The sequence below is a fragment of the Anoplopoma fimbria genome, chromosome 16 (genome assembly GCF_027596085.1).
Source record: "Anoplopoma fimbria isolate UVic2021 breed Golden Eagle Sablefish chromosome 16, Afim_UVic_2022, whole genome shotgun sequence".
NCBI classification, from domain to species: Eukaryota; Metazoa; Chordata; class Actinopteri; order Perciformes; family Anoplopomatidae; genus Anoplopoma; species Anoplopoma fimbria.
This window is the reverse complement of record NC_072464.1, coordinates 18,751,118-18,771,074: the sequence shown is the minus strand read 5'-3', so window position 1 is coordinate 18,771,074 and position 19,957 is coordinate 18,751,118. Positions and strand designations below refer to the sequence as shown.

Sequence of the window (19,957 nt, the reverse complement as noted above, 5' to 3'; positions counted from 1 at the left end):
TAATGTTCGTCACAGCTCCTTGCTCATACGGGAGCCAAAGGAAGACGGAGCACAAGAAACAGACGTTAAAGCCAATGACCCGTATCGATGGGGTATGCACGTTTTTGATGGCCTTATTCCTCCGCAAAGCTCCGGTGACGACGAGATTACTGAAATCCAAATTTATCTCCTAGACTTGGCTGCACAGCTTCTTGGAGTGGGGTTTTTTTTTTTTAATATCCATGAGAGCTTGAGAGAACCCAAATAAAGGCAAGTGCAAAACACAATATGCCATACTGTACTGTGCTTTCCCACTGGCTCGGTTTTATTGTTCCATCACTGCATTACCCTACTGAAATGATTATTATTGTGTGTGACCGACAATCTTGCAGTGTTGACAGTGGCTCTTGTTAAAATGGCTGTGTGGCTTCGTGGATCCTGATGTTTGCTGCCAAAGTGCTGGAGGGGGAAAGTCATGTTGTTAAATATGAGCCACAGCCAGAGATCAATGAGCAAATAGTGCAAGGCCATCAACAGCATGAAAACTGTGCGGCACATTATAAATACAGGCACTGGATCTGGCACCAGTGCAGTAGTGCACAAAGAAACAGCTGGGCGACGAATTAAAATGAAAGTAACGAGGGGGAAAGCCAGAACTCTGATGGAACTTTTTTGCTGCATAATATTCAGGTCTTAAATAAATATTCCAACAGAGAGAACAGTGTAAAAACGTAATGTTGATTTAATTATTTTTTTCCCAATGCTTCTCGCCCCTCGATTTAAAGCCACATGGCCAGTTTAAATCAGAATGCTGTGATTACAAATCACTCCTACACTAATAGTCTGTCGCACACATGCAAATCCAGTCTGTGAGAGTTTGAAGCATAAAGTGAGTGAGGACGAGTGCAAGGTTCCATTTTGAAATTCTAAGTATGAATGTATGTCTGTGTCTTTACTGTACAAGAAGGTATTTTAGTAATAAATTGAGACTTCCTTCCTACATGAAATTCCATTCATCTTGGGTTTCTGTAAGGTATGCGAGACTCCTTCTGACCATACCATACTACTGTGATACCAACTAAATAAAAAACCAGGGACATGAACACAGCGTCTTACAACATCAGTAGGCTCCATATTTCTGACAGACGCGAGTGTGCCAGCAAATCAGGAAACCATCTGTAAGCTGCTTGTCTCCTTTAATTTGTCTACCTCCATCATTTAACACTATCTCCAAATACAGGTCATCACAGAGTTAGTCATGTTTCATGTACGAACAAGACGTTCTCAAAAAACTTGCATCAAGCTGCTTTTTAAAAAAAAAAAAAAAAAAAAAAAAGGAACATCTGATTTCAATCTGCTCTTTGGCTTTATACATAACAACTCTTATCTTACAGCTGCCTTTACAAATACCGTTTGACTACAATTAAAACAAAACGTTTGTTCAGCACTACAAACGAGAGGGGCCAAACAGACGAGAAGGCCTGATGGTAGATTTTTTAACTCTCCTGGGACCTATTAGCTAAGACTTCCTGTTCTTGGATCATTTAAAAAAGTCGATTGGTCTGATTGCTTGGTATTTGGATTTGCCGCTTGTTGCTTTCTGAAAAACTGCTCATCCAGACAGCTTCACACTGCGCTTCTTTGGGTCTCTCACCCCAACACCACACCCAAACTCTCACTCTTAAGACAACAGACTACACACCCCAACACATTGGATGGTGGTATGCATCTTTCAAATTGGTTTTATGAATGTGATCTGCAAAACAACACAAATAAAAAGAAGAAGAAGAACCTTTCTCTGATTGGTCGTGGTCGTGATTGAAGATACAGGAGCTGCAGCATATTTACAAAGTGTCCTAGAAGCGACTTCCTGCTCCGCTCCATGGGAGCATGACAACTGAGTCGACTTTTTCATAAAACAATTAAACTGTTTGTTTGCCCTCCGCCTTGGCTCGAAGGTTGATCTAATTCTCTGGGTAAATAATGGTCAATTTGGCCCGGGGCTGGTATTAATTGCCAGCCCTGTTGGAGCTTGCAACAGATAGTGAGCTAGTGACCTAAAACGCCGATCAGCAGTTTAACAGTAATTGGGGGTTCCCTCTCAATATTCTACACAGTGTGCACATATTGTACTACTAACAAATCTGTCCCGTAGATCTCATGAGCTCACACTCCACACTGCACTTCCTTGGGTCCTCAACATTACACCTCCAAGTGTGAAGTCAATTGGATGAACAGAAATTCCTTTTATTTTAGTAAGATGAAGAGCATTTCATGTTTTCTAATGGGAACAAATGTATTCCTGATATCAGTAGCTTTAAGGTGAGGTAGGATCCTAGCATCGTTTTGAAGCAGGGTGATGCTGGACCCCAGCGTATGTTGCCTGACATGGAGAAATACATTTCACCTGGAGTACACAGATGATAAAAAGGAGTTAGCATCGAGCTACACACCGGTTTTCCCAGCCCCGCTCTCCCCTGTGATGAGGATGCACTGGTCCTTGTCCTGGTCCCTCAGTGAACGGTAGGCCTCATCTGCCAAAGCATAGCTGGAAGACAAAAAGCACAAAGTCATCAGTTTTAACAGTACAATTACATGCCCTCAGCTTACATGACATCCAGTGCTTTTCAGGATAGTTTGGGAGAGATACTGTGGTAAAAGAAGTTCAGGGAAATAATACAGTAATGTGCCAGGCCGCATGGCGTCCATCCTAATCAATAGCACGCGGCTTCGTGGGAAACTAGGATGCATCTGCAGAACAGCCGAAGAGCTGGAGAGACTTGCAGCTTTATTTAGCAAACGCCGGCTGGTTCACATTTGGGATTTGGCTTTGATAGTTGGAATATCGACCATTTCCTGTTCTTTTCTTCTAAACTTAACTTCTACACTAATGCTGCTTAAGCCCCTGCACCCCAACGCAAACACGAACAGTTACGTGCTTAAAAGCCTTTTACCCCTCTTATGTGACAGTTAAAACAAAAGTTTACACTACTTTTGGAAAAAAATGTACTGCTATTAAAAAAAACAAAAAACGCCCTGGTAGGTGTTTGAATAATACAACCACTCACTGTATAATACCCCTTGGTGGATAAGTGAATGATAAAAGTAGAGTGCCTATTATAAAGCGAAGCCTATTGTCACACATTCCAGGACAGTGACACAATGGGAAAGTGGGACGTATTAATGCAGTTTCAGCCCCCCCCCCCGAATTGGAGAACAATATATTATTTGTTCTCTTCACCCAGACAATCCCTTATGGTTGGTGAGAAGGGTGTGGATAGCGCGAGAGTCATATCACAATGACAACTTTTTTTTTTTTTTATCTCGTCTGGCACAGTGGTCTGTAATTTCAACGGAACACTAAAGGGTTTTACAGCTTCCATTTGGCAAGCAAACAGTCATGTACAGTGCTGCGAGGAGTGTCTTCCAACTTCCTCCTCCAGCAGGACACGAGACTGCAAATTAACTCCAAAGCCATGACTAATAGCTGTGATTATGTCTTATGCTATTTAAAAATTGAGACAAGGTAACTTGGGAGTTTGAAAAATGAATGAATGAATGTAGAATTCTGACAGAGCTCACCTTCATGATGAGCTCTGTAAGGTTTAAAGAAGAGTTTATTTGAGTCCGACTGTACTGGTGGATCATCATAAAAGGGAAGCAGGAGGCTAAAAGTTATTGGGGAGAATCTGCCCTGCTGAAGTGCCCTTGAGTACGATGATGAATCGCTACCAAAATGGGGATTAGTCATTGTTTTGCCACAAGTCTTTACACTCAAGTCCCAAGACCTAAACTTCATGTTTTGAGTCCTAAAGTCATGAAGCGCTCTTCACCAAATGTAATGATATTTCAAACAACAACATTCGCTCACGGATGTAAAACTTGTTCTTCATGGCTTTCTCCTGCAACTCGATTCGATGCTGTCGGATTGGTTCAAAGAAAGCGGTTCCCGGCAAATTAAGTGCCAAGTGCAATTTGCCGGACACTTTTTAGATAACATACTTTTAAATCTCTGGGCTTGGGAGTCAGTATTCTCATGTCAAAGGGCTCAAGACCAAGTGAAGTCATGAGTCATTGGTGTAAAAGTCCAAGTCGAGTTGAAAGTCTATTTCGATTTCGTGACTTGAGTCCACACCTCTGATGTCAACTATCTCTACCGGAGGGTTACGTCTTTAAACAAGTCAAAGCTAGTGGCTTCAAAACCTTCACCAAAGTAATCTCCCAGCTTTTTAAATATCAAGCTAGATCAACATTATTAAGTCTCATGTTTTACATTAAGTACAAGGCAAATATAGCTTGAGGTAATTTTGGAGGAATGCATCAAAATAGTCTCTCCCCAGTGTCTAATTTGGTTTAATTCCTTGCCTGGGGGTTAGGGGCACTCCATTTCTCCCAGGTCTCCCATGTCTGAGCACCATTATTTGAGTATGTATATGCAAGTGCTAGAAATGAACTCAGGAAGGAATGTCTGACATTTACAGATGCTGAAATGGGTTTTGATAAAGCACAAATAATGGGTTGTACCTGGGTCTGAAACGGGATGTGGAACTCTGAGCATAGTTGCTGAGGTTAGATTTACTTGTAGAGGCAAAGCTCTTCGTCAGATTCAAGCACATCGCATTTAAAAATGTAGCGTGGCACCAAGCAGCGGGCTAAAAAAAACTGGTTAGACTGGGTTCAAAGTGATTTCTTCAGGCTGCATTGGAGTCTGTATGCTGAACTGTAATGCAGCATCACTCTGCTATTCATTATCTACTCCAAATATCCACAAATACACCAAGACATGGAAAAAGAAGCTAATGTCTGAAAAAATTAAAAAGTCAGTACGGTTAGGAGCCGAACTTGGAGCGTATAATCACACGCTGAACTAACTCTGACCTCCAATTTTAAAAAGTAGCTGATTGCTAGTAAGAAGCCATGACAGAGAGGTTGCCCAGAGATGGACAGCCAGATGAATGCATTCCAGGCCACAATGCAGAGTTAAAGCTCGGGCGGGCTAATGGAGCTTAAGGTTCTGCACCATCACACATCATTTGGGACCAGAGCCCATGCAGCCCGGCAACCCGTCCTCTCCCTCGTAAGCCCAAAGTGTGGGATGTCCACCAACAAACCCTCAAGAAAAAGGGGTACGCTAGTGCAGGAGTAACTTCCTTTTTTAAGTCAAACTGCTGGAGTGGGTTAATAGGCTTGTGAAATTACTCCAACGTTTTTTTTCTTTTTTCTTTTTAAAGACTGGAGGTGCTATGGTGCATTATTTTTACAAGCTTTACATTATGGCACATGGTTTTGCAAGTATAAAACCTTCATGCTTTAAAATGTAACCATTAAAGTTGTTTGCGGCTGAAAGTGTAAAATATTTTCTGGTGTTACATACTAACTGTAAAATGAGCTTAACAGGAAACCTTAAATGTAAATTTGTAGAGCCTCCATATTGTTTTTTCTGTCTGGCACAAGCCTCTCACTCAGATATCCCCACCCACACAATCTGTAATCACAGCCCAGCCCCTCTCCTCTCCTGTACACCGAGTTTGTATGGATGAGCCTTGCCACAGGACATCACGTCACTGTTGAAAAGGGCAGCACAGCGCAGCAGATGTCTGCTTTGTGAAAACACCCCCGTTGCCTGACCTCATCCCGACAATGAGCAAATCAACACACAATTATGTCGCCCGCAGAGGAGGCCAGTGGGAGGGGGAGTGTACCAGGGGAAGGTGAGCGCTGCTAAATAGGAGTGGGAGGTCCTTTGCCAGACGCACACAGCTAGTCATATGAATATGAATGACCACCACATAATCACAATATGAATAGAAGGCAGGAGAAGCGAGGGGGCCACACCCAAAATTGTGCACATCCAGTTTATTTAAATGTTTGAATTTTGAACATTTAAATAAAAAACAAAAAAAACAAAGCCACAGCTGACCTCTCAAGAAACTAATCTGTATTTTTTAGCATTAATGTTCGTCCCCTGCAGCTGCAACCTTGTGCTATCATTAGGACCATGAAAGCAGTATGAACAGCAAATGGCTGTACCACTTCACAAACATGGACGTAAAAATGATGATGAATCACCAAGGCCACCATCAAAGGCAGAGGAAGCAGTGAGTGAGGCCCCGAAATCCCAAAAGGCCTCCCTGATCAGTGTGTGGAGCTGGCTGTGGGGGGGGGGGGTTAGACTGGGAAGAGGGCCTTTGACCATAAGTGCCACTTGGCACCTCCCCTGCACATCTGCCTGCAGGCTGTAATTTGGATTTGCACGTGGCAGCGGTGAACACAAAGCCACACTGGCATGAGGTAAGCAGTAGAAAATAGCCTCGTCAGTTCTTTCTACTACCAACCACTGGACAGGAGGAGCTGATGGTCCTGCAGTGTGTGACCTGAAACTAAAGAGGGTGGAGTACTCTGAGGGCAGATTGTGCACACTTCAAAGTCCTCATTTATAGATGCTAATGAAGCTGTAATATATGGGCTGGAGAGGAGCCCAGCCAGCTACAGGGAGATGACAGGACTTTTGCAAACAATAATAATCTCTCTCAGAGCCATGTCTTCATTCTGGCATGCAGCACATATAAATACGCTTTTCAAAGCAAAACTTTGTTCATTTTGCAGCCCAAAAGTGGATAAACCTGTCCAGTACTTTGATGCTAAATCCAGCTTTGTTTCTATTTTTGTGTGTATATGTGTGTGTGTGTGTGTGTGGGGGGGGGGCTCAGTGTGATGTGGCTCCTCCAGAGGCCACAGGAAATCCTCTGATGGAGCAGCCAAGGAAGCAACACTTTCCTGATGCTTTCATGACCAGGTGGAAGAGTTGATGACTGTTGCAAGAAACAAACACACACAAACATTCAGCACAGTGGCAAGCATTCAGATCCTTCGCGAACGTGCGGGTGCGGCTGGGACCGATGTGGGCCATCTGCGTTTATTGGTTATGACAATGTGTTGCTATAAAACAGGCGGTAAGGAAAATATATGACACAAGATCATGATAAGAGTCTTATAAGCCGGAGAGCTGTCTCAACGTGAAACTTACAAAAGGTGCAATAACGAATAGCTCGAACTCTCTAACTTAAAAGCTCAGAGTGAAGTGCTGCTGCCAAAGATCTCTAATTTATTCAACACTCAGGGTTGTCTGAGACCTCTGCTGAATTACTCATCGATACTCCCACACCCATACATCAAACTTCTAGGGGGTCCAGGGCTTTAATTTACTTTACTGCACAGCAATTTAGTGTTCCACAGCGGGGGAACACACAGATTCAAGTTGTTTGTCTGATCCTTGGAAAAGCAGGAAATAAGCACGCTGAGTTAGTTATGAAGACAACCTCAAAGTAAAAAACTGAAACAAAGACTCTTCTGAGCCTCTTTTAGAATCTTTGAGGGAATCAGCTTGCAGCACATTTAAAAACACATATAAAATCAAATGCCTCCCAATTATCAGTTGTTTAAAGGGCTTAAATGTTGACACGTGTCTCCATCATCCCAACAATGATAAATGAAGGCCTTTTGCCTTTGGCTAGAAGATATAGAAAAACATATTTAAGGGAAAAAAAACACATAGCCACATGTGCACAGCCACAGACAGGATGATGGAAACAGAGGAACAAGATGTCTTTTTATAGCCCAGAAAGCACCAGCTCTGTCAGGTTTGAGGACTTCCTCTCTTCATCCTGCTCTCCATGTCTCAGCCTTCCACTGTGGCCCTTCAGGCTCTTGGAGGCCTTGCAATACAAAACACAGCTAGTTACTGAAGCATAGTCCTGCAGATATATAGAGACCAACAGACCTTCCATGAAACTAACTGTACTAAACTAGTATGACCACTTTTTCTTGATATATATGACCTATCTGAAAAGAGGATGCTGTGTTATGTACTGTATATGTTTCACTGTTTTTAGAAATGATGAAAAATGAATAACTTGTAATCTATGAGCCCTAGAGGCGTCACAACACCCCCTGCTCAGTGCACCCAATTGCACCTAAACAAAGGCTGTATAGAAATAAACTGTTGTGCATTGTTTAGTACAAGATCACTTGGCATCTCTTCAAAGAAGCAAAAAGGCTTCGGGGTGACCATGGGACCCACTGAGCCCATTCAGACAACAGACAGAGTCATTGTGGGTCTGACCGACAGTGTAATGTTGGTCCTACAGCGGCACCACAGCGGTGGGTGACAACTTGTCCTGCTCCACAGCGTGAAATGAGGAGGCCACAGACCAGGAGGTTTTGGTGGAAGGGAATAAAGTTGTCAAATGGTCCTTTTTTTTCCCCCCAAAGACAAAAAACTGAGCATTTTACCCTAAAATTACACACAGCGTTGTTCGGTTCAGTGTAGAAAAGCAAAGCCGGCGTAATGGCGGATCTTCTTTATGGCAGTACTGTGTTAAAATGGACTAGGGGATTCCTGCTGCATTTTATATCAAAGGTGGGCTACCTAGGCTGAAATAAAGACCACTTTCAACAAAAAGGTTTAGAGGTAAAACGCTAATCTCCATTTCTGGATCTGACATTCAATTGGGCACAGAGCAGATACACTGGATTCCATTTTTAAAAGAAACCTTCAACCAACTATTGATCATTTTCGCTTTGATTAATCAACTTTTTTGAAAATAATTACCAAAGCTCCAATGCAAAAGGCCAGCTTGGCAGTGGACTTGACACACGTTAACCCCGCTACAATGTCAACTTTACCGTTAGCATTTCTTATCTCTTATCTGTAATGTCTGCCTGACCCTTTGGGCTCATAGTCAAGTCTTTCGGGAGGTCTTGGCCAAATTTCCACAACCAACTGAATCCTCAATCTGCACAAATAACTTCCAAATCACTTTGACAGCTTGTTTGATTTCATGTGACTAATCACATGCTGCCCTAACATGACTGTGCACCAGCTGGAGCACTGCAGCAGTTCAGAAGCAGGAGCTGCTATCCTCCATCAAAAGTTGATGTTTCTCCAATGTGCACATCACTTCAACTACAGTACTGCTGTGTACTGATGTACTGATGGTCAAAAAAGCAGATTAAAAAGGCCTAAAAATGGGGATTTGGTCGCAGTTTGACCCAAAAAGTCTGTCTTAACATAATGATAAAAACTTTTTTGTTACGAAAATATTAAATAGCATCTTCAACAAATGAATGGAAATATGTGCACCTCTTGATGATTTCAACCAACAAATACAAAAACATATCTTATTACTGTCAAAGATATAAGGTTCCATGGTGGAACAATATTCTACACAGCAGTGAGTCTTATCTATTTACCTCAATTTCAGTATTCCTCTCACGTGTTGTTATGCAAGCTGTGTACACAGATAAAAAGCTAATACCCATTGTTTAGTCTATGAATAGAGAAGGTTCACAATGGTTTCGGGACAGTCACGGATAAAAGAAAATCTATAAAATTAAATATTATGCTCATGGAGGCAATAAATGACAGCGCAAGCAATGTGTAATCAGTTTTGTGTTAACCTATCAGCAGGTAGGTGCTTTATCTATGAAAACAACAGAGGAATTCATAACCTTTTGCTATTAATGATTGCTTCAAGGTTTAGTAATCGCAGATACTATGGGCTACCAAACAGAACCTGGTTCACACAGTATGAGAAATTGAATATGCAAAATGGCACAGCCACTAACGTAGGAATAAAATTATGATAATTAAAAACTATTTTCTTAACTAGCATCAGGGTACTATGGTATTTAGGATAGGGAAAACTTGGGAAAAACTTATGTTAGGACTGTTCTGTAATAGCTAAATCATTTTTTCTTTTTTTCTTTTCATAAATGCAGTTTGGAAACATGTTTCTGTAAAACCAAAAATCCTTTAAGATAAGATAGGATCTTCAGACTTCAGGTAGTTGCTGTAATGAGGCCCAAGGACCGTGTGTGTATACAAGTGTTGTGTTGATTAGCCCTGCTGCATCAATGCACACATATTGATTATGAACGGTTGCATTATCCGCTTTAATAAATTTGCATTTTATTCTTGGGTTGAAGATGTGGGCGGACAAAAGGAACACACACACACACACACACTTTCCCAATAATGTGACTCGAGGATCACCCCGCTCACCATTACGCCAACACACATGCTGGAGAGGACTCACTCTGCCCACCTGAGTCAAAATGCCATTTCGACAAGTGCCCACTTGAATCTACCTACGTTCAGGTTCTGTGCTGCAATTCATGAGGGCCTCTTTGATAACAGTCTTATATAATACCAAATCAGTGTACACGATGAGTAAGCTTGTTACCGAATAACTGCAGATAAAATAACATGAAGGACGCACTGATCAAAACAGATATGAACTGTTTTATAGAGATGAGTCTGTCATTTGACATTAAGACACAAGGATCTCAAACAGGACTTTCTTATAACTACAATTCGTGTGTCTTATTAAGGGCCTCCCGTGACATCAGTTTTCTTACAGTTTGAGATTTTACAACAAAATCCTGACAATTGAGTATGCTGCAAAACAACATTTCATTCACACAGCTAATTGGGGTAACTCAATTTTACCACAGCACACGTAGGTGAATACAGTATTTTGCCGGATTAAACAGCAGAAGGAAAGACCAATAGAAGGGTGAAAATGTACTTGGGTGAGCTGCGGAAGCAAATTCAATAAAGAGGGACTTTCCAACTTGCACTTTTTGTCTTTCGATCAGCGTTCCAACCGACAACTGTGGAAAAGGTAACCACAGGTATGATGCCACGGTGCAGCAAATGGCTCCAAAGTTCATCCTACCTGTGGACAAAGCGCTATGCTACCGTGGGTCTTTTATCATGATCAAACATCCTGCATATAAAAACAGGCTTATGCCTATTGATCATATTTGAGATTAATCCTCACACAAATGGTTCAATGGCAAGTTTTGTGTTGCACATTATGGAATAATTCATTTGTTCCCACAAACGTGGCAGTGGTTTGCCGGGGGTTCACAGGGACAATGGATTGAATCTAGCCAAATACGGTACTTATGCAAAACCAATGCAACAGTTCTATGCAAAGGGTTGAGAAGTTAGTGGTAATGCAAACATACACATTACGTAGGACGAGATTGCAGAGAGGGAATGCTTTTAGTGTGATCCTGGTCAGGCAGGCACTCAGTACAAGTAGCTCACTCCCCCACATGAGATCTCTGGTGTTCTTCAGCGCTTTTTGACAAGAGCGCAGGCCTTTACTGGAATCTGCAGCTAGAGCATGACTCAATAGAATGCGTGTTCCATGTTCTTTGGACACACTTGAGTTTCCTCATTTTGTGTTTTATTATGGTTTGGACAATCAAGGATTTTAATGTCATACTCATTCTAGAGATATGACAGACCTATTTACCGTTTGGAGAAATACAGCAGTTGCAAAAAAAAAAAGCAATATTTTCCAAACTATGTAAAAGACTAAGCTCCAATCCCAAGTGACGGAGGTTTTATCATGAGGCATGCTATGATGAGCATTGCAAGGACATGCACACGCCTTAAGAGAAATTAAAACAAATAAACAACTTATGGTGAGATTATATTCCTAGGTGTCAAACCTCTACGACAAAGCAGATTTCATAGCCAAGCTGTCCTAACCATGTGCAAAACAGCTGAAAGCCCCAACATACGCCTAGCACGCCTAGCACGGGGCCTCTTTGCTCCATTAGCCAGTGGTGATGCCCCCCCCCTGCAGCCAATGCTCCAGTGGCACTAGGTATTGAGCGCAGAAAGCATCAGGGGTCTCAATACCTCATTAAACATTGGGGAAATACGATCCTACCCTAGAGACGTGGGGCTAGCTGCCTGTCCACACCCCCACCCACACCCCACCCCCACCACACACACCCCCACACCCACACACACACACACACCCACACCCACACCCACACACACACAATCTGTGTCTGGCTTGGGCAGCAGGGGACATACCAAAAAAAAATGACTCCAGGCCATCTGTAATGCTGCTGTTCGTGGAGAAAGGCCGCTGATTAGTTCATCCCTAATGCTTGGACTTTGTGTAGAGGGGAGGAAAACACCTGCCAGTTAATTATGAGGCGCCTCATCTGGTCAAAAGAGCGCTTTGCTAAATTGGCCGGCAGAGGAAATGATGGACATGAGTGGTCCTCGATAAACCCAGCTGGAGAGTTCATTCACATTTCCAGAGACGTGCACAGCCGCATCCATTTTTTTTTTTTCTTCCATCAAGGTACTTTTGTTTTGATGATTATTAAATTTCTGTTCAATATTACAAAAATGTTGGACTGAATGGTACAATTTCCTGATGTAATTCGAATATATCTTGGCACTTTGTTGGTATGAAACAATTGTCACTTTCTCCAGAAATAAGATTATTGCCGTCTATATTTTATTTGTAACATAATGCTGCTGGGCCCTGCGTTCTTTGTCTTTGGTTTTTCATGGAGATATATCATTTGCTTCAACTCAGTTGAAGAAAATCTACCTTTGTTAACTTTACGACAAGTGCGAGGAAAGATCTTCTATCTCTTTCATAATTGATCAATATGTATTGTACTGCTCTCCGGGTTTGGCAAGAGGCAGGGTTTTATCTGCAATAGGCCTAACTCTAATTAAGATGGAACTTAACAGGCAATTAGTCTACTAACAAGTTTAGAGATAGGGGACCAGCTGCAGTTCTCCCTCCAGCTGATGGGCACGCACACAAACACATACCTCTATTTGTCTAGGGATTACAAGAGCAGGTGTGAAAAGGATGAACACCTGCACACACTCACTGTTCCGTACTTGTGCTCATGCAAAAGACACAAGAACCCCACCGCTCATACACAAGGTATTTCAGGCATCCTTGGAGATGCAGACACACCAGCAATGAGCCAATGACGATGCAATGGGATTAATTAAAAAGGTAACACATTTGAAAAAAAAAAAACTAATTCTGCTACCTTTCCCCTGATTTAATCAATAACTTTATAATCTTTCATGTGATCCAAACAGACTATCGAGGCTGCTTAGTCAATTCCCACAGCACCAATGAATGAACTTTCCTAAACACAATGTGCTTTGTGTTCTGAGGAAAGCGAGGACCAGTGATTTGTTTTCGGGACAGAATGTGTTTGACATATCAGCTAACATACTGTCACTTTACACGGCATTTTACAGTGGGACTAACTATGGGCCCATTGTTCGGCCAAAAAGTCATAGATAACAGATTTGTGATGTTTTGACATGGTGTTGTCCATGACAAGGTTATAAACAAAATCTTCAAAAAAGGTTCCAAGTAGGAGCTGCTGGCCAACACGCTAGTGTTATTTAAACTGTGTTACTGTTTCTGAAGGGGGTTACAGGGTTTAGCAATTATCGGTTGCTTGTTATTTGTTCTGTCAAATATATTTGCATTGACAGTAAGGGGAGAAATCCAATGGAGTCGGTAGCTTCATGCTTAAAAAAACATGACAAAAAATGCACCAATACTGATATAAGGATAAACGATGACTTATTTTGCTCTTGAATATGTTCAGAAAAAAACAAACTGTTAATCAGGCTGGGATATTATTATCTCTGCAAAGAATCATGGGACAAATTGTTCTTTTGATCAGCTGGTCATGCAATGCTAACTTAGTTAAAGAAGGCAATTGTATTATTTAAATTTATTCATAAATATGGTCATCTATTTATCTGTTTTTTTTATTATTGATTGATTGATTTTGTTAGCTTTATTGCCTTTCCATAGATCAGGAAAAAAAATAGTGTCACCTTTAGTTGCCCAACACTTGAATATTACAGAGACAGGCCCTATTAAGTTTCCACACAGCAAGTCAATGTGCTTACATGCTAACACCCCAACATCTGAAGGGGCTACGGTAAATCCAAACATCCCTGTGAACTACTTTGGCCTTAACTGATGAAACCTGTTCTGAGCTGCTGACGTTATCCTGTTCAAGTGTCTGATGAGGCAAAGACAGGAAGAGGAAGATTCCGAGGACCCCCTGATGTTACCTTAATTAAAGCCAAACACTGATCCCTTCAGTCATTGCAGTTATAAAGCCCCTAGGCCTGTTGAACTCAGCCAAGCAAAAAATAAGGTCATGAAAAACAGAAACTTTTTTTCCAAGTTTGGAAACATCACCAGGAATTGGAAGTCATTTTTTATTTAGAAATGTTGACTGGACACCGTGATTATATCCATACAACATATCCGTGATTACTTTTAAAACAATGATGCAGTTCTAAAACTTTAAATGTATTCTTGTTTGACATTAAAAATGGACACATGAGTGGTCCTCGACTAAAACAACTAAATGTTCATATTTGTAAAATAAATCTGTAATCATGTCGTGCCGGATATCCAGGAATTGTTTGTATTCTCTATCTTGCTCAAAATTCAAATAGTTTTTGCTGCAAAGCTGTAGCCTTAAAATAACATAGCCAAATGAATGTGAAGATAAGTGAGCTCTAATAGGGAAAAGAGGTAAAAAAAATAAAAAATGATTTGCCTTATGTTTAGGGCATGACACACCAAGCATTTAAATCCCCTGTAGTGATGCTTGTCTTCTGCTCTGCTATGAATACCAGTCAAGTCAAATGTATTCAAATCACAACATCAAAATGCATTTCCAAACCACAGCTTTCCAGCCGCTTCTAGATTTATATATCCGATTGTATTTTTTACAAAATGTCTCTCTTATGTTGACAAGACATTGTCAATATGGAAAAGGTAAAGCCCCAACACAATATCATTAGAAATTCTGAGTCTACTAAGGGAAAGCAATACTAACATTTAACGCTTGCTCTATAGACTTGGAAGATCAGGGTCATTTTACACCTTTTTGCGTCATGCGCCTTTGAGCAACTTTCATAGGAGTAAACGGGCCACCGCCTCCAATGCTGTCAACTTGTCATCGGGCGTTCTGCACTTTAAGAACAGATATGACAGTTTTATCTTTTCTAATAAGACAGAATAAATAAATGAGTTAATTGATGACACCATGGTATCGTATGAGAGTGACCAAAGCTCAAGTAGCCTACAGGGAAGACGTGGACATCCCATGACATTTAATTCAGAATAACTGTGCTGATGCTTTTGACAGGACTGAGGGTTTAACATTACTTGAGGAGGATCAATGCAAAGCCCAAAGCTTGGTCCAGATGGCCTGACCGGAGGATTAAGATCAATTTATGTAGCATGTTGATACAATCTGCCCTTGACTGGCATTGTAGGTCCCATTCAAGAGCCTGTCCTATTAAACTGGGTTTAATCTACTTTACTTAAAGACTATTGGTAAGATGGTTCAGTGTGTTCAGAGGATGTGCATTTCAGTAAATAGAAAGCATTTCTTTTTGACAGTGTAACCAAGTCATCCATCACTAAAGATACAGACATTGAGAACACAAATGTTGCAGGCTTCTTTCTATTTCATCAAGCAGTTTTCTGGTTGTGTATTCTATTGCAGCTGGTTCTGCTTGATAAGGTGATAGATGGTTGACATATTTCATTTCATCATATCTTCTTCGCTCTGGTTTAACACCTTAAATCTGGCTCTGTGAATAAGACAAATGGCTGAGTCATGGTCTCAGTTTTCAAAGTTTCAGCCGGAGGAGTTTGATGGCTCAGAAAGACACCAAAGAGGTCATTTAGTCCAACGCATACAACACAAGTCCTATTGCCTTGAAACTGGCAACATTCATTAAATCCGTTAATCATATTTTGGTCCATAACTTTAAGTAGCAGCTTTAGAGAGCATACAAGTTATTTTACATGTTTCGCTCATACAAATCCTTCCTTACTGCCTGTCTAAGAAGGCGACTGGTTTCAATTCATGTCAGTATGGTATGAAAATGATTCTACAAAGACTGACAAATGGTAAAGTCTTTAGCTTTTAGCCTTTGGTAACTATCTAAATTATCTTGTGGTAATGCAGTTGAGAGCAGAGAGCACTTTACTTTAATGCTTGTCCATTGCCAAACAGCAATTTTTCTTAAATGCCCCAATATTAACATTCTTTGGGGTATCCTTCTAAGCCACATACATGTTTGGTTATTGTCAGAGTTCAAAGAAGTGATTAATCTGTTGGGAACACTTGGGAAATTTTGGCATTCGTGTTTTCACAATATTGGTTCATTGGCAAATTTTACAATGACAACAGACATTCTTTATCCATTTCCAGTGCACCACTTCTGTTTAAGGTATGCTCTAAGCAAAAGGCTTTGTTTACCAGAGCACACGTGAAAAAAGGCCCAGCTTTAAGCCAACAAAAGCACATAGCGAGGACAGATTTTTATATTTTGATTGGGAATGTCTTGTTAGGTTATCATCCCTCGAGAGGTTAATCGGGATACCTCCTAAGAACTTGATGCATTCCTTTTAAAACCGTGCACTGTGTAACCGACCATAAGAAATCCTCCTTGTACACACCAGCGGTCGCCCCACACCAACATACAAAAGAAAAGTGGGAGGACAGGCACTGTGAAACTAAAAGGGAGAAAGAAAAAAAAAAAAAAAAAACAGCCTGAAACTGTGTCATGACAGTTCTTATAGCTGGCTGTAAAGTAAAGCCAAGGAGCTGGCTTTTGTCTGCAGGGAGTCTGTCTGTTCTGGGACACGGGCACTCTCGCTCTTCCAGTCCGCCTCTCTGAGGGGTTTTGCTGCAGCCTAGAGACACAGCCGGCTAATTGACGAGTGCCAGGCTTTGTTTTATCTTGGCAGCCACGCAGCAATGTTGACTTAATGTTGCCAATGGACAGATGGCGTGCCACGGTGCTGAATGGGCCAGCCAGAGCACCAGACTGACTCTCCATGCAAGAGCTAGTGTCCCTCTGATCTCACCACCACCCCCCCCAATCATTAATCACTGGGTCCAAATTGATAATCCTTACAGAGGTTTGGGGGGAAAAAAACCCACTGTATCTTCAACAGACAAGATGCCAGTTCCTGCTCAAAACATTCAGACTAACAAAGCCTCGAGGAGCCATCCACACCAGTTCTTTGTTGCAGCAAAGAGAGATTTTCACATAAAAAAGAAACCAAATTGAGATCCTTACTGTCAGTCTGAAATAGGCCTGAAGCAGGACGTACAATTTACATAGATACTGAGTGGTTTTGGAGGAGATCTGGGAGGCGGACTCACATGTGGGGACTTAGTTCATAGAAGTTCCTGTTGCGATACTCCTCCACTTTTTCTGGCGTGAAGATGGGCAGGGACCTGTAGGGGTTCATGGAGATCACCACACTGCCAATGTATGTCTGGAGGCAGAAGAAGAAATGAAACGGTTAGAGTGAATGGACATCTTCTCAGGTTCACACAGACTGGTGCCAAACACCTTTTCCTCATCTCTGTTCGTTTGGGTGTTAATTGTTAAGTCGTGGTAGGAGGAATTCAGCCTCTGTCAGCTTCTCCCAGCTGGGTATTCTTGATGCTTTGTTGAGGCATGCAATGCCAGAAGTGAAACTGAAGACACTTAAAAACAAGGAAAAGTGTATGGAATCTATAAGCTAGGCAGTAAACAAAGAGTGCAAAGAGGTCAAGGTGCTGCAGGCGAGTTTTAGTAAGTGTATATGTCCATATGTGCAAGTATTCATGCTGCCATACTGATGCCTAACAGGCTTAGATATCATGTAACACCTTAAACTCGAAATAAAATGGAAATCTTTCATATAGCATTAGCCAATTACAGAATATACAATTGAAGCATAAGATATCCAACAGGGCAGCAGTGGATTTTTCAATAAAACGTTGGAAAATATAAGAAAAAACTTTCTCCGTTTCACATTCTCACATAAAAAAACACAAAAACACCTTTTATGTAACATTTGCACCGGTACTGTTCAACATATAACACTTCTCTGATATTTCTGAAAGCGAATGTAACCAGCAGTCATCTTCATTGTCCTCCTACGCTCCAAACAGAGCCCAGAGAGCACTTTTAAACATCAATCTAAAACATTTTCTTTGCTCTCCATGGTAATGGCTGTTGCATAACCCACTCTGACAAGAGTGGAGCATGGCCTTCCCTGTGGCAACACCACAGCCTCCCACAGCTTCTTGTTCATAAGCCCACCCGAGGCAAGAAGAGGCCATTTCAAGTGCAGCGGACAGGTAACAAAGGGAAAAGAGTGAGTTCTCTTGACCATAAGTGCAAAGCTAACTATAAATGTTTTATTTCAGCCTCTGCAACTCATTAAACACATCACAAGTTGTATAAATCCTTTGAAATACCACATCATAAATAGTTTTATCAGTAGCTAATTACCATAGAAACAGCTATGAACTGAGGGTGTCACGACAAATCAAAAACAAATGTACACTCTATTAACAAAGTAAACATAAAATGTGTATCTAAAGTCATGCATTTTTCAAAGCAGAAGGCTTGGATGATTAATCACTTACCCAACAGCTATATAAATTCATAATTTTTCATGTGAAAAATTGGGACTTGGAATGAAAGGGACTTTAGGAACTAAGGATACGGCTAATAAAAAAAATGGGTGGGGCTGGAAATTCAGCGATTATGTAGAAAGACTTCCATACATGCTAGTTACACTTTTAGAGAGTCCATTCAGGATGGAGATTTGTGCTGATCACCAGAGGCCATTAAGTCTAATTATGCAACTCACAATGCAGAGCTAATCATGGTTAAAACAACGAGGGCTTCAGGAATTAAATAAACATGAGAGAAAACACTCATTGATTCTTCGGGCTCTGAAAAAAAGGGGGGGGGGAGTCCGACACGAGAAGCAGGTCATCAGTTAGCAGGGTGATTTTCATTCTCTTTGACTTTCAACCGAGTTATTGGATACATGATGCGCTGTCCCCCTGGAAAACAAAGCCATGTTTCTTCTGCTGTGAGCGGTCATATGATAGTTTGGGGTGGGGGTGGGGGACCATTTGTGGGGAATGATGCCACATGAGGGAAAAATACATTCACATGCATGGCTTGTTCTCCACAGATTTATTGGATAAGTGTAGGCTTCAGTGCCTTTGCTGGTCATCACTCTTGAGTTGCAGCTTATGCCACCAAAAAGCTCCCATTACAGACTTGGAGCCATGATTTACCTTATAAAACCCTTTTTCTAACTTTTTAAACCAAAAAAAAAGGTAAAAAACCAGGAAAAACTAAGATTATAGGTCAACACCACACAGGAAATAAAAAGCTTAGAGCTTACAGTTACGGACAGAAAATTGAGGGCATATGAAATATGAAAACACGATTCCCCATTCCTCAGCAGGATGTGGGCTGCAATCGCGGCAAAATATCTAGCGCGCCGCGGAGGCAATCATCGCTATATGAGGTGACATCATCCCTCGGGCCATGAGCCCTGGGAGCCGACAGAAACCAGAGCAGAGCTGTAACCGTTTAGGCTGAAGTCTAGAGCAGTGAACCTGCAGAGAAGAACCGTTGTGGGAGGGGCCACAGTATGAAGCTCAGAACCAGTTGTCTGATGCAGGGGTGATGGTTCATCAACCCTGTGTCTTCTGGAGAGAGCCATCCAGACAGCCTGCCAGTCTCTGGGCTCTGGATGTCACACCTCATTTGAAAAGCCATCATCTACATTCCTTAGTGATGTGATTCATTGATTGGTTCGTTTCTGTGGCTGAGACTTAAATGAGTGAGGGAGTGAAAGAACAATAGAGTCTTGAAAAGTATCCACGCATTTCCTTAGGGAGGCCTTCTATAATCAGTCTTCGGAAGCAGGGACAAAACAGAAGAGTCTAAAACCACAACAACAACGCCACGACTTGTATACGGTCGACTTACGTAGATCTCATTGTGGTCAAAGCGCTTCCTCAGGTTCTCGATGAAGGAGTCCTCGGACAGGGGCTCTAGGAGGACCATGTCGCCGACCCCAATCATGTTGTCTAGAAGTGACGTTTTCACCTCCATTTTGGCTGCAGGTGTCCCCCCCTGCACAGAAACACAGAGGAAGAAAGAGACACGTCACACATACTGACAATCAAAAATGAGGAGTTTATGACCACGAGTAGATGCTGTAGAGCAGTGGTTCTCCACCCTTGGGGGTACGTGAAGGCACTG

General features: G+C 41.7%; 1 protein-coding gene across 3 annotated transcripts in view; it reads right to left on the bottom strand.

Annotated features, from left to right (window-relative positions):
• myo1b (myosin IB) overlaps positions 1–19,957 on the bottom strand; it is a 57,245-nt gene that overhangs the window by 28,926 nt on the left and 8,362 nt on the right. For all 3 annotated transcript variants that reach the window (XM_054614782.1, XM_054614784.1, XM_054614783.1), the window contains exons 2-4: positions 19,682–19,828; positions 17,053–17,168; positions 2,433–2,527 (exon numbers count right to left, since the gene is read on the bottom strand). In XM_054614782.1, coding sequence (XP_054470757.1) covers positions 2,433–2,527; positions 17,053–17,168; positions 19,682–19,807 — 337 coding nt within the window. In that variant the 5' untranslated portion in view covers positions 19,808–19,828. The remainder of the gene's footprint in view (positions 1–2,432; positions 2,528–17,052; positions 17,169–19,681; positions 19,829–19,957) is intronic.